The following is a 15,583-nucleotide window of genomic DNA, read 5'->3' as shown; positions in this document are numbered from 1 at the left end:
ATTCATGGCACCCTATCCTCTAGCTACAGGTCCAGGTGGGGCACCTGACCAAACTGTTTCAAAGAATCCCTTCTCCTAATCTCCAGTCCTCGAAGAGACCCATGTCCACACTCCATCATGGGGTAAGGGTTGAGATTTAAAAACCTGGTCTTAACCTGCCCCAGATGGAAGCCAGCTACACAGTGGGGATGAGTACGCTGGTCATGGAGGCCCAGAAGAGCCTGCTCAGTGGAGGCAAGGCACGTTCAACATGCCCTACCCACCCTCTCCTCCTACTGGCTCTGATCTCTTTGTGGGGAGTTGGGCCAAGAATGCAGGCATTTGAAGTTTCAGGGGAGGGATGAGAAGAACTGAAGGTTAATGACAATTCAGAGGCAGTCAAGTAAAATATAGTATGGGTTCGGCATCCCTAACATAAAAATTTGAAATGCTCCAAAATTCAAAATATTTTAGTGCCAACATGATGTTCAAAGGAAATGCTCATGGAACAATTCAGATTTTGGATTTTCGGATTAAGGATGCTTGACTAATAAGCATAATGCAAATATCTCAAAATCTGAAGAAAATCCAAAACTTGGCCGGGCACAGTGGCTCAGGCCTGTAATCCCACCACTTTGGGAGGCTGAGGTGGGTGGATCACCTGAGGTCAGGAGTTCGAGATCAGCCTGACCAACACTGTGAAACCCTGTCTCTACTAAAAATACAAAAAATTAGCCGGGCATGGTGGCAAGTGCCTGTAATCCCAGCTACTTGTGATGCTGAGACAGGAGAATTGCTTGAACCCAGGAGGTGGAGGTTGCAGTGATCGGAGATCACGCCACTGCACTCCAGCCTGGGCGAAGAAGCGAGACTTTGTCTCATTAAAAAACAAACAAACAAACAAAAATCCAAAACTCTTCTGGTCCCAAGCATGTCAGATAAGGGATACTCAACCTGTACAAGCTCAGCTTTTCTGGCCTCCCACAAATAACAACAGAATCACATTCTTTCCTGATCGAAAATGGGGGAGTTACACGGGTGCGAGTAGATGAAGGGGTTTCTGAGTTGGGGCTCACAGCTCACGAGTCAGCCACTCCCTGTGTCACCTGATATGCGACCAACCACATCAGGTGCTAGAACTCTCTGGTGCTCAAGTAACGGTGTTCAAGTCCAGGTGACCCAGTCAGCAAGTTTCACTTCCACAACCTCTGCTGAGATCCTGAAATAACTTGGTTATTCTCTGCTACACAACCACTGTCATGGGGTTTTCACTAGTACAGGGGCCAACAGGATGACATTTCCCTATTCTTTTCCATTTGCTGGCCTAACTTCTTCATCAGTCGTCCTTGCTGTGTAATCTAACACAGACTGTGATACACCAACCTTGCTTGTGTATGTGTGTTAGGGCTTGGTGGGGGACCTGGCTCTGCGAGTGCCAACATCACCACTGGGTAACTAAGAATAAAAATGTCCACGTCTCTGCTATGCACCACCCTACCACATTCTTGAGCATCAGGGTCAAAGGAACAGATCAACTTTCCAAGACAAAATAATAGGTTTTAAAAGCTAGGGCAGAGTCACATAATAGCTTGGTATCCCAGAAACCCATAAGAGCTTTTGTATAAAACCTCTATTATCCCCAAATTTCAGAAGCTGAGTTACTAACTGTTTCTTTTGAGGTCAGACCAAAATAAGTTCTAAGGCAGTGTATTCGCCATATTTAGGATGTTCGTGTGGAGCAATGACAAACATCTGGCTACAATACTTACTGGAATGTTGACTATCTCTTCCTGCCAGAATGAAAACATTAAGTTTTTACTGAAATAGCAAGTTAGGGTCTTCTAGCACGGAACCTCATGGCTGAGAGTTTGTCCTCCTGCTTGTCACATATTCAACCTAAAGTCTCTGCAATTCTACAGAAAAAAAGAAAGAGGAAGAAAGTCTACCCTAAAAACTGTATGTTAAAGAAAAGGGGACACGAGGAAGTAGATGAACAATAATAAAGAAGACCCTCGTGCTCATCAGATGCAATCCCACTTGTCAGCAAAAGTGAAGGACACGCTGCCAGGGCAAGGCCTTACGCCTCTAAACTGCATCCCAGACTGTTCTTTAAATCTTTAAATATCTCTTCTCCATAATACAACCTTTCAGATAATAGAAAAGTTTTCAATCACATTAACTCCTAAACCTAAGAGTGAATTATGAACTAACGAGAGTATAATTGTTCTAGACATCTTGCCCTCTAAAGAGCCTGGGAAGACTTCCTAGAATGGGGTCTCAATATGTACCTCACCTCTCCTCCCACTGCATCCAGCAATGGAGTTAGACACTTTCACAGCTGGTGTGGCCTGGAGCTCAGAGTATTTCCACTCCATGAGTTAGCACACAAGACAAGGCAAGTTGACACACAACTTTCAGATGGTTTTAAAACAAATTTATGGCTCAAAAACAAGATTCTTTGGAGATGAGGCCAAATTTCTATGTCCAAAACCACAGAATTCGTTTTATGAACTAAAAACAAATCAGACTTTACTATATAAAAAAAACCTAGTCACTGACCTTTGATTAGCTAAATATCCCGTTAATAAATGTCAAAAGTGGCTTAAAATAAAACATAATTGAAGTCAATATCAACAAATAGGGCTCAACCCTGAATAAATCATACAGATTTCTCTCCTGATCAAAAATCAGTTTACAAGTTGGTTTATGGCTAGGTGTGGTTCTCATACCTGTAATCCCAGCACTCTGGGAGGCTGAAGCAGGAGGATTGCTTGAGACCAAGAGTTTGAGAACAACCTGGGCAACATGGGGAGACCTTATCTCTACAAAAATTTAACAGATTAGCCAGGCATGGTGGTGCATGACTGCAGTCCCAGCTACTCAGGAGGCTGAGGCAGGAGGATCACCTAAGCCAGGGGAGGTCAAGGCTGCAGTGAGTCTTGACTGTGCCACTGCACTCTAGTCTGGGTGACACAGCAAGACCCTGTCTCAACAAAAAAGAATAAAAAAAATAGGCTGGGCATGGTGGCTCATGCCTGTAATCCCAGCACTTTGGGAGGCCGAAGTGGGCAGATCACTTAAGATCAAGAGTTCAAAATCAGCCTGGCTAACATGGTGAAACCCCTCTCTACAAAAAATACAAAAAAAAAAAGAATCACTTGAGCCCAGGAGGCAGAGGTTGCAGTGAGCCAAGACTGTGCCACTGCACTCCAGCTTGAGTGACAGAGCAAGATTCCATCTCAAAAAAAATAAATAAAAAATAAAATAAAGTACACCAGAGGATGTGAATAGGTTATATGCAAATACTACTCCATTTTTTATATGAGGGATTTGAACACCTGTGGATACTGGTATCCTCAAGGGTCCTCAACCCACTCCTGCTAAGATATCAAGAGACAACTTTATCCTCTCAAAAATGAAAACATACTTCTACATAAAAACTTGTACTTGAATGTTTATAGCAGCATTATACATAATAGCCAAAAGGCGGAAACAATCCAAATGCCCATCAACTGAGGAACAGATAAAATGTGGTATATCCATACAATGAAATATGATTCAGCCATGGAAAAGAATGAAGTATTGCTGCATGTTACAACATGGATGAACCTTCAAAACATAGACTAAGTGAAAGAAGCCAGTCATAAAAGACTACACAGTATATGATCGTATTCACATGAAATGTCCAGAACAAGAAAACTGATAGAGACAGAAAGCAGATTACTGTTTGTTTAGAGCTGAGGGGAAGGGAGATGGAGGTTGAGGAGGTGGGGTGATCAAATGGGCTAAAATTAACTGTGGTGATAGGTGTACATTTCTGTGAATATTAAATAGCACTGAATTTTACACTTCAAATGGGTAAACTGTATGGTTGTGAATTATCTCTCTATAAAGCTGTTAAAACATTTCAGCTCCATTTTATCCACCAACACTCTTATATACTAAACAGCTTCTAGCTTCAAATCATCTTGACTTACGAGTGGCAACAATAAACAGCATACGTGTCTAGATCTAGAGAGAAAGCACCACAGGAATGAAATAAGAAAAACAGAGCTGTAAGAATAAACAAGCATGTGTTTCTTGATCTAGACAGAAAGTACTGCAGGAATAAACATGCACGCATTTCTAGATCCAGAAGGAAAGAGTAGAAACAAAATACAGCCCTGTGCTCAATCACCTCCACTAGCTTCTCTGTCAGCAGTTTTTGCTCTAGAATCATTTGCCATTCTTGTGGCAGGCTGTCTTGATAGAAAATAAATTTTCATTTTCACACTCTGGGAGATGGGAGACATAAATAAAACTGGAGACTTATAGAGCTCAACTTTCTGAAAAAAATACAAGGAGGATAGCCAGGGCTTATTTGTTGCAGACATACATAAAACCACTCACCACAGATTGTACATGGATAGACAGCCATGAGCACCAACAATGAGGTCTTCAGGCCAAGTTGGTCAGTATTTTCACCAAAACAAAATATAAACATTTTAAAAAACGTTTTTGGAAAATTTTGGAAATGCCAAAATTTTCCCTACGTTAAAAAGGTCCCTAAAATGTCAACTTCCAATATCAACTTGTGAGATCTGCACAGCACCACACAATGTCAGTGTTTTCTGGCCATGTAAACCCAGAAGCAGCTAGTGCTTTCCAAGTTTAGTATCAGCACATCTCCCTGGAAGAACACCACTGCTTAAGATGTAAGTGAAAAAAAAAATCTAGTAAAAAGACAGATAAGATATGTGCATATGGCAGAAAACCCCAAAACAAAACGAAATTGAATCCCTGAAGTTAGAAAACACTGCTATAGAGGGAAAAATTCAAAACATTCTTCAAGTCTGTTAACTAAATCTAACTTTTGATTTCATTCATTCAACACGTTTACTCAGCAAGGCCCTGTTCCAAACACTGGAGGTGTAGAAGTAGATACAATAGAGCCTTTCCTTCCCAGAACTTGCATTTCAGGAGCAGGGAGACAGCAAGCAGGCACCAGGATGTGGTGTCTTCACCAAGACAGACCCGCCCAGCCAGGGGTCTCACTGCTCAGTGCACCCAACACCCTGTAGCCAAGTGCCTGCCTCAGCGTACAGGTCCAACAGCAAAAACCACCTGACCACAGTCTGTCTCTTGGTTCCAATGTAAAGGCAAGAGGCAGAGAGAGCATACGAATGAGACCAGCAGACAAATGACAGCAAGATAGTGATGGCAGGCTTGGGTCAGGCAACCAGCCTTGATCCAAAGGCAGCAAGGAAGAAGGAGCAGGACAAGTCTGCCTCTGTGGGGTTATGCAGGGGGACTTCCCCAGGAGGGGACTCAGTCCACTCAGGGCAGGCCCAACACACCAGTCCATTGACACCAAACCCTAGAGTGGCACAGACAATTGCATTTCCAGAGGCTGTATCCTGCTACACTGGCAATACATGTGTTTATTAGAGGATGGCTACATGGCAGAAACTCCTCTAAACACTTGCTTAAAAAAAGATTTGGGAGCCCAATTAAATTCCCAGATGTTTTCCTGCAGGAAAGTCATCAAGAGCCGGTGAAAGGGCAGCCAACCGCTACTCTCAGAGTTCAAGGGCTGCCCAGCTTCAGACCTCCTTCCCAGTAATGGAAGTGACGTGGGGAGTTGGACAGACAGGTCCTACCGGTTTCAGTTACCATGGCCCTGATGAAATTCTCTTTCACTTCCGCCTCAGATAAGAGATTCAGAAAAGTATCTGGGTCCCCTTGACTTCCCACACCCTCCATACTTGCCTTCAAACAACACTCAAGGCCAGAGACCACCTTGCTCAGAGCTTTACTGCCCCACCCACCAAGGGCCCTGCCCTGTGTTCCCTCTTCCCTCCTTCCCACCCATGCAATGCATTCTGCAATAAGGTGCACAGTTCAATAATCCCTTTATTTTCTGTGTAGCATCCTGGCTCCTCAAAATAAATCCCAAGTATAAATAAACCTCCTGCCAGAGTTTAAACTCATTTTCTTGTCCCTACTTTTTAAGAGCAGGAAAAGCTTCTGAAGATGTTACTTTAAAGCCAGAAAAAATTAGAAAAAAAGAATGTATTTGTGTATTACATATGAAAATAAATAATTTTAAAAAGAACTTATGGCTGGGCACGGTGGCTTACACCTACAATCCCAGCAATTGGGAGGCTGAGGCGGGAGGATCCCTCAAGCCCAGCCTGGGCAACATGGCAAAACCCTGTTTCTACTAAAAATACAAAAATTAGCCAGGCGTGGTGGTGTGTGCCTGTAATCCCATCTACTCCGGGGGTTGAGGAGAGAAGATCGCTTGAGCCCGGGAGGTCCAGGTTGCAGTGAGCCATGACTGCATCACTGCACTCCAGCCTAGATGACACAGCAAAACCCTTTCTCAAAAAAAAAAAAAAAAAGTAAAAGATAAAGTAAAAAATGAATAAGTAAAAAGAACTTTCATGCTAATAACATGCAGAAAAACAAAAAATGTTTTCTAACATATCACATAGATCTAAAAAAAGTGTTACTTAAATATTGATATATACATATATTTTTAGTATATTTAATTGTTCTTGCTAATATTATATTAATAGAAGTACAATCTTCCATTAGGGAACTTTCAAAATAAAAACTGTATTATCACTGGCCTAGAAAAGTAAGTTATATGTTAACACCATACAACACCTCCTGCATGACAGGCTCTGTGTGTGGTGTTTGCTCAGTCCTCACGCCAGCAGTCTGAGAACGAGGGATTATAATTGCCCCCACATATAAGACAAGGAAGCTGACACACATGGCGGCTAAGTGGCATCCCCTCATCCAGGTGGCCTGGGCCTCGCTGAGACTTGGTGCTAAGCTGGGAAGGTCTGGGTATAAGCCATCTGGCTCCAGTCTGCACCTTCCAGCAGTCCTCTTAGCCAGTCTCTCACAAGAAAAGATGAGTAGAAAGACCAAATTAAATCACAAGTTTATACAAAAGATGGGACAATATCACTTTTCAAATAAAAGGAGAAATTCAGATTTACTGTTTCTAAGGATTTTCTCATGTGTTACCAAAGCCACTCTTCATCAACTTAAAATACAAGTTCTAACCAGCAAAATGGAATTTGGTATGTAACTTGACCTTCAGAAGATACAAGGAAATAATGCCTCCAAAAATCATGCTTCTTACCTCAATGTCAAATATTTCCATGGTGCTGTCCAGCAGCTTTACTCTGAGGTGCAGCTGCTTCTCTTGCATTCTGGGCAAGAGAGTCTGCCCTGGCTCAAGGGTGCTAACTCCCACAGGAGTCTGGGCACCCAAGCGCGTCCCTGCAGTCGGCAAGACTCTGTATGTTCCTTCTATCTCCCCCATTCTTCACCATCTGAGTGAAGAAAACACTAAAATGAAAAAAAAAAACCACACATGAAAGAATTATCACATTATTTCTATATTAAAACAAGGTAAAAAATAATTATTAGGGACACAGGAATCCTCCGTACTATTTCTGCAACTTCTGTGAGTCTTAATCACACTTCAAAAGAAAGCATTAGAAAAGATTATTTTGTACTTACACACTCATAGGTGGAGCATAAAATAACAAGCACCATCCCCAATAACAATATTTCCGGGTGCTCTGAGCCAGGTATGTTCATTAACTCATTTAACCTGTTAGACCTCACAAACGAGTGACATCACCACCACCCACCTAGTAGAGGCAAGAGAGCCCAGGGCTGCCGCACCAACCCGAGGCTGCCCAGTCCCGGGCACATCTGTCTCCACCAGCCCAAACAGTTATTGTGGTGATGATCCTTTTCAAGTGCTTGATGGTGCCATTTCTAGCAAAGGTAAACAGGCTCCACAAAGCATAGCAACAATGTCAGGCAGTGCACAGCAAGATCAGAGGCATTCGTGCAACTGTCTCTCCCCTCTGCTGACTTTATGCAGAGTAGAAGGCTACTCCGGCTGAGGAAAAATGCCAAAAAAGGAGATGAAACAGCCAGGTTCGTCTCTGCCAGCTTTGTACTCCTCGATTTTTCTAACATGTCTTGCCAGGGTGGAGTGGATGCCACTGGTAGTCTGGGAGGTATTGAATGACAGCCTGGACAAGGGTAACAAGGACCACATGCCTGGTTATCAGGAGGCACCTGCCTCTGGTCAGGCCCTTCCCAGATCCTGCCCGTTCTCACAATAATCCCCATCCTTACAATAACACCCATATCACCATCCACAGCCCACTTAACAGATGACAATGAGGGCCCAAGTAGGTCAAACACCTGGCCCAGGGAGGAGCTCATGGCCTTTTCAACTCTCCTTTAGTGCCAAGAGAAAGGTCTCTGCTTGCAAGCTGTTAAGTCTAACCAGGCTATTCTCATCATTATTTGTTTAATGCACTGTGAATTTTATTGTTCCATTCAAATTGGGTACATACAGTTTTAAAATAGATTTTATTGCGTATATTTGAAGTCTGCAACATGATGGTATGGAACACGCAAAGATGGTAACATGTGTCTTCATCGTTTTTCTTTTTAAGACAGAGTCTCGCTCTGTCACCAGGCGTCAGGCTGGAGTGCAGTGGTGCGATCTCGGCTCACTGCAACCTCCGCCTCCCGGGTTCAAGCAATTCTCCTGCCTCAGCCTCCCGAGTAGCTGGGACTGCAGGTGCGCACCACCACATCCAGCTAATTTTTGTATTTTTAGTAGAGACGGGGTTTCACCATGTCAGCCAGGATGGTCGGGATCTCTTGACCTCGTGATCCACCTGCCTCGGCCTCCCAAAGTGCTAGGAATACAGGCGTGAGCCACCGTGCCCGGCTATCTTCATCGTTTCTAACAAAGATCAGGCTAAGTATCAGCTAGAATTAATAACACTAGTTTGTTTTTAAATTGCATGCATTAATATAATTATTATTTATGGCAACTTTCCTTCTTAAATGTCTTATTTATGTTTAAAAATCAATTTAAAAATATTTAATACAATAAAACACAGCATGGCAAAAAATACGGCAAAACTGGTGGAGGTGAGACACAAATGCCGGATGTTTAATCAACAAAGCATGCAGCACTGCACGCGCTATTTTATCTCAAACACTCTCGGAGTCTTCCACTAATCTGTAACCTTTTACAGAGTTAATCTCACTCAATTTCTAATCCAGTCCCCTTGTGTGCCAGCTTAATTGCTCCGAGTCTCCTGGCCCTTTCTTCTTTTTCATGCTTTTATTTTGTCATTAAGACAAGCAAATCAAGAACCCCCCCTCCCGCTTTTTTTGGAGACAGAGTCTCGCTCTGTTGCCCAGACGAAAGTGCAGTGGTATGATCTTGGCTCACTGCAACCTCCACCTCCCAGGCTCATGCAATTCTCCCACCTCAGCCTCCGGAGTAGCTGGGACCACAGGTGTGTGCCACCACCACACACAGATAATTTTTTGTATTTTTAAGTAGAGATGGGGTCTCACCATGTTGGCCAGGCTGGTCTTGAACTCCTGGCCTCAAGCGAACCTCCCACCTTGGCCTCCCAAAGTGCTGGAATTACAGGCATGAGCCACCCACACCTGGCAAAGAACCTTTTTATCTCTTAATTTCAAATAGGCTCTCAGTGACTTACTGCCAAGCATCTCCTACTGTACACTTAAACCCTACCCACAAAGACAACCTTTTGAACTTCTGCACACATCCAATTTATCAAACAAGCAAACAGAAAATGAAGAGCTAAATCCTCTGGGAAAAGCAAAATGTGAGTAGTATGAACAAAATGACAAGGCAGTGCGTCTTCCATCCTAATTCCTGAACAAAGCCACTGACTGCCACATTCATTACCTGAGCCGCACGTTTGGCACAGGTTAGCAGCTAGCTATAATCTTCAGCCATCTCTATCCATGCTGTCTGCTCCTTGAGGGCAGGAACTAAATTCTTACTGTAAACATTTGCTAAGGATTTACTTAATGTCACTGGCATCAAAAAACATGAACTGGCCCAACCTAGCAAGGCAGGCCAATATTCAAGTCCAGGAAATACAGAGAACACCACAAAGACATTCCTCAAGAAGAGCAACCCCAAGGCACATAATTGTCAGATTTACCAGGGTTGAAATGAAGGAAAAAATGCTAAGGGCAGCCAGAGAGAAAGGTTGGGTTACCCAAAGGAAAGCCCATTAGACTAACAGCAGATCTCTCAGCAGAAACCCTACAAGTCAGAGGAGAGTGGGGGCCAATATTCAACATCTTTAAAGAAAAGACCTTTAAACCTAGAATTTCATATCCAGCCAAACTAAGCTTCATAAGTGAAGGAGAAATAAAATCCTTTACAAACAAGCAATTGCTGAGAGATTTTGTCACCACCAGGCCTGCCTTGCAAGAGCTCCTGGAAGAAGCACTAAACATAGAAAGGAATAACCAGTACCAGCCACTCCAAAAACGTAACAAATGGTAAAGAGCATCAACACAATGAAGAAACTGCGTCAACCAATGGGCAAAACAACCAGTTAGTATCAAAATGGCAGGATCAAACTCACACATAACATATGAGCCTTAAATGTAAATGGGCTAAATGCCCCAGTCAAAAGACACAGACTGGCAAATTGGATAAAAAGCCAAAACCCATCGGTGTGCTGTATCCAGGAAACCCATCTCACATGCAAGGATACACATGGGCTCAAAATAAAGGGATGGAGGAAGATTTACCAAGCAAATGGAGAGCAAAAAAAAAAAAGCAGGAGTTGCAATTCTCATCTCTGATAAGATAGACTTTAAACCAACAAAGATCAAAAGAGACAAAGAAGGGCATTACATAATGGTAAAAGGATCAATGCAACAAGAAGAGCTAACAATCCTAAATATATATGCACCCAATGCAGGAGCACCCAGATACACAAAGCAAGTTCTTAACGACTTACAAAGAGAGTTAGACTCCCACACAATAATAGTGGGAGACTTTTAACACTCCACGGTCAATATTAGACAGATCAATGAGACAGAGAATTAACAAAAATATCAAGGACTTGAACTCAGATCTAGACCAAGCAAACCTAATAGACATTTACAGAACTCTCCACCCCAAATCCACAGAATATACATTCTTCTCAACACCACATCACACCTACTCTAAAACTGACCACATAATTGGAAGTAAATCACTCCTCAGCAAATACAAAAGAACAGAAATCATAACAGTCTCTCGGACCACAGTGCAATCAAGTTAGAACTCAAGATTAAGAAACTAACTCAGAACCACAAAACTTCATGGAAACTGAACAACTGGCTCTTGAATGTTGACTGGATAAACAATTAAATGAAGGCAGAAATAAAGATGTTCTTCGAAACCAACGAGAATGAAGACACAATGTACCAGAATCTCTGGGACACATTTAAAGCAGTACCTAGAGGAAAATTTACAGCAATAAATGCCCACATGAGAAGCAAGGAAAGATCTAAAATCAACACCCTATCATCAAAATTGAAAGAGCTAGAGGAGCAAGATCAAAAAAACTCAAAAGCTAGCAGAAGACAAGAAATAATTAAGATCAGAGCAGAACTGAAGGAGATGGAGACACAAAAAAAACTTCAAAAAATTAATAAATCCAGGAGCTGTTTTTTTGAAAAGATCAACAAAATAGACCACTAGCCAGATTAATAAAAAAGAAGAGAGAAGAATCAAACAGATGCAATAAAAAACGATAAAGGGGATATCACCACCGATTGCACAGAAATACAAACTCCCAGCAGAGATTACTACAAACAACTCTATGCACATAAACCAGTAAACCTGGAAGAAATGGATAAATTCCTGGATACTTGCATTCTCCAAAGCGTAAACCAGGAAGAAGCTGAATCCCTGAATAGACCAATAACAAGGGCTGAAGTTGAGGCAGCAATTAAGAGCCTACCAACCAAAAAAAGCCCAGGTCCAGATGGGTTCAGAGCCAAATTCTACCAGACATACAAAGAGGAGCTGGTAACATTCCTTCTGAAACTATTCCAAACAATCCAAAAAGAGGGAATCCTTTCCAAATCATTTTATGAGACCAACATCATCCTGATACCAGAACCCGGCAGAGACTCAACAAGAAAAGAAAACTTCAGGCCAATATCCATGATGAACACAGATGCAAAAATCTTCAATAGAATACTGGTAAACCGATTGCAACAGCACATCGAAAAACTTATCCATCACAATCAAGTAGGATTCATCCCGGGATGCAAGGCTGGTTCAACATATGCAAGTCTATAAATGTAATTCACCACATAAAAAGAACCTAGGACAAAAACCACATGATTATCTCCATAGATGTAGAGAAGGCCTTCGACAAAATTCAACAGCACTTTTTGTTAAAAACTCTCAAACTAGGTATCGACGGAACGTATCTCAAAATAATAAAAGCTATTTACAACAAACCCACAGCCAATATCATACTGAATGGGCAAAAACTGGAAGCATTCCCTTTGAAATCTGGCACTAGACAAGGGTGCCCTCTCTCACCACTCCCATTCAGTATAGTACTGGAAGTTCTAGCCAGAGCAATCAGGCAAGAAAAAGAAATAAAGGGGGCCGGGATAATCCCAGCACTTTGGGAGGCTGAGGCGGGTGGATCATGAGGTCAAGAGATTGAGACCATCCTGGTCAACATGGTGAAACCCCATCTCTACTAAAAATACAAAAAATTAGCTGGGCATGGTGGCGCGTGCCTGTAATCCCAGCTACTCGGGAGGCTGAGGCAGGAGAATTGCCTGAACCTAGGAGGCGGAGGTTGCAGTGAGCCGAGATTGTGCCATTGCACTCCAGCCTGGGTAACAAGAGTGAAACTCCGTCTCAAAAAAAAAGAAAAAGAAATAAAGGGTATTCAATTAGTAAAGGAGGAAGTCAAATTGTCTCTATTTGCAGATGACATGATTGTATATTTAGAAGACCCCATTGTCTCAGCCCAAAATCTCCTGAAACTGATAAGCAACTTCAGCAAAGTCTCAGGATATAAAATCAATGTGCAGAAATCACAAGCAGTCCTATACATCAATAACAGACTTAAAGAGAGCCAAATCAACAACGAACTGCCATTCACAATTGCTACAAAGAGAATAAAATACCTAGGAATACAACCAACAAAGGATGTAAAGGACTTCTTCAAGGAGAACTACAAACCACTGCTCAAGGAAATAAGAGAGGACACAAACAGATGGAAAACCATTCCATGCTCATGGTTAGGAAGAATCGAAATTGTTAAAATGGCCATACTGCCCAAAGTAATTTATAGATTCAATGCTATCCCCATCAAGCTACCTAAGACCCTCTTCACAGAACTGGAAAAAGCCACCTTAAACTTCACATGGAACCAAAAGAGAGCCTGCATAGTCAAGTCAATTCTAAGTAAAAAGAACAAAGTTGGAGGCAACAGCCGCAGCAGCTGGGGATGGTGGAAATTCAGGGCCAGCACACTTAGGCTGCAACTTCAACTCTGCAGTTACAAACTCAGCCATGGAACCACTCCTGGCCCCAGCTTTCTCACCTGGAAAATGACAGGGAAAGGGAAGGGTTAATCAGATATTTTTCAGCTCTAAGAATCCATGATTCTGTGATAAGGCAGCTCAATGTGAGAATAAATAGAAAGAAAATGTGTTCTTGACTCCTACTAATTTATAGTCTTTGTTAGCTAAAAATTAAATATACCTCATAAAATCATGTTATCACAATCTTCCTACCTGAGCATAATGCAGTAGTGGCTAAACGTGTGCAAGAAAAGAAAGGTCACTTTCAGACAAATTCAACAACGTAGTATACACCCAGACTGACTGTTCCAGAGATTTCTTTGTACATAACCAATATTTGCAAACCTTACTTTTACTCCCTAGGTTGTACTTTTTAGTCGCCTGAACACTAAACAGATGTATTATTTCTTTCAGAGTGTATTTTAGATCCTCTACAACCTGGTATTCTGATTTTATGTTAAGCAAAATTCTATAAACTGAAAAATAGAAATCTTAAGAGCTGAAGTGAATCTGGATAACTGATTCTCAATACTTTTGTGAGGGGTGGTATGAAGCCATTCAATTTAACATCAGAATCTTTACAGGAAAAAAAGCAAAATCTGTATATGCAGCTTTGGTGTGAAAGTGAATAAAAGGTGCAAAACCAGGTGCATGGCATGCTAACTTCTGTTAAGGAGGAAACATATATATTGTTTTTAGTAGTGATGAGGTCTCACTAGGTTGTGCAGGCTGATCTCGAACTCCCAGGCTCAAGTTGATCCCACTGCTTTAGCCTCCCAAAGTGATATGTATTTGTTTATATTAAAAAAAAAAAAAAATAGAGCATAAACCAAAAACTAATGAAAATGGTCACCTATAAGGAAGGAAGTGAAAAGTGTAAGCGATGTTGGAAACTGTACTTCCTTCAGCACAGGGTGTCTGGTCGTTTTGACATGGGAACTTCATAAGTGGTTTCACGTAATTAGAAAGCAAAATTAAATCAGTATTGTAAAAAGCAAGTCCTAAAAGCCCAAACAAAATGAAACATATGGTCTTAACTACAAATCAAGACATCAGCTAAACTAAAGAAAATTACTTCAGGTGACTTTAAAGCCCAGTGACTTCATTATACATCACCAGTAAAATATATCCTAAGGAATAAAAGGACTACAAAGAAATCCTACAGGATAAATGAGCTCGTCTCTTTGATAAATGACAACAAAAACAGGAAACAGTGCATGTACGTGTGTAAATACGAACTGCTAAAACATGTTATCTATATGATATTTTATCAAATGCTATATGGACCTTATTTGAATCCTGAATCAAATATTTACAGATCAGAGAAACGTGAATCCTAATTAAATATCAGATTATATTAAGAGGTTAGTATTATTTTCTAGTGCTTTAGTGGTATTGTGGGTACATGAAGGAGAAAAAAGTTCCTCTCTCTTAGAGATGCATATTCAAGTTTTTATGGATAAAATTAAATAATATCTGGCATTTACTTTAAAATAATCCAACGAGTTGGGGATCAGTGGAGGTGGGTATAGGAAAAAAACACTGTCCACGTGTTGATGACTAAAGCTGGATACGTGGGCTTTGATATATTATTTTCTCTACTTTTGTGAATGTTTGGAATTTTCCACAAGTCAAAACAAAAAACAAATCTAGCAATAATTTTTGATGTACATAAGGATTCAAGGAGCCCCTGCAAGAGTTCAAGGTGAGAGAGACGGAGAGAGAAGCTCCTACTTTATGAAATCCTGGCCCAGTCTCTACTTTCCATAAGAAAATACAGCCTAGAAAACGAGGCTGCTTGCTTAAAGCCAGAGACCTGATTTGTGCAGGGGTGAGACTAATATCCGGCACAGCTCCCAGTTCAACAGACTACGGTGCAAATTCTTCAAGATTAAAAAACATGAGACTATATTTACAGGGATCATTTCTACAGTTCATTACCAGAGAAGTTTATTTGAGCATGTAAAGCAAAAAAGACACATTAAAAATGATTGTGTTGGGGAGAGACAGCATGGGGAGAAATGTCAGCTATAGGTGATGGGGAGGAAGGCAGCAAATCACACCGCCATGTGTGTACCTATGCAACAATCTTGCATGTTCTTCACATGTACCCCAAAACCTAAAATGCAATTTTAAGAAAAATGATTGTGAATGAATAATTGTCACAAAAAAATGAAAAGTA

General features: G+C 41.4%; 1 protein-coding gene across 3 annotated transcripts in view; it reads right to left on the bottom strand.

The window, feature by feature from the left end:
• FARP2 (FERM, ARH/RhoGEF and pleckstrin domain protein 2) overlaps positions 1-15,583 on the bottom strand; it is a 143,489-nt gene that overhangs the window by 119,135 nt on the left and 8,771 nt on the right. For all 3 annotated transcript variants that reach the window (XM_064383440.1, XM_064383439.1, XM_064383441.1), the window contains exon 2: positions 7,118-7,326. In XM_064383440.1, coding sequence (XP_064239510.1) covers positions 7,118-7,300 — 183 coding nt within the window. In that variant the 5' untranslated portion in view covers positions 7,301-7,326. The remainder of the gene's footprint in view (positions 1-7,117; positions 7,327-15,583) is intronic.

Source organism: Aotus nancymaae, unplaced genomic scaffold, assembly GCF_030222135.1.
Source record: "Aotus nancymaae isolate 86718 unplaced genomic scaffold, 86718_ANA_hifiasm-v0.15.2.pri h1tg000031l, whole genome shotgun sequence".
NCBI classification, from domain to species: domain Eukaryota; kingdom Metazoa; phylum Chordata; class Mammalia; order Primates; family Aotidae; genus Aotus; species Aotus nancymaae.
Note: the sequence above shows the minus strand (reverse complement) of the source record. Positions and strands in the feature narration are given on the sequence as shown.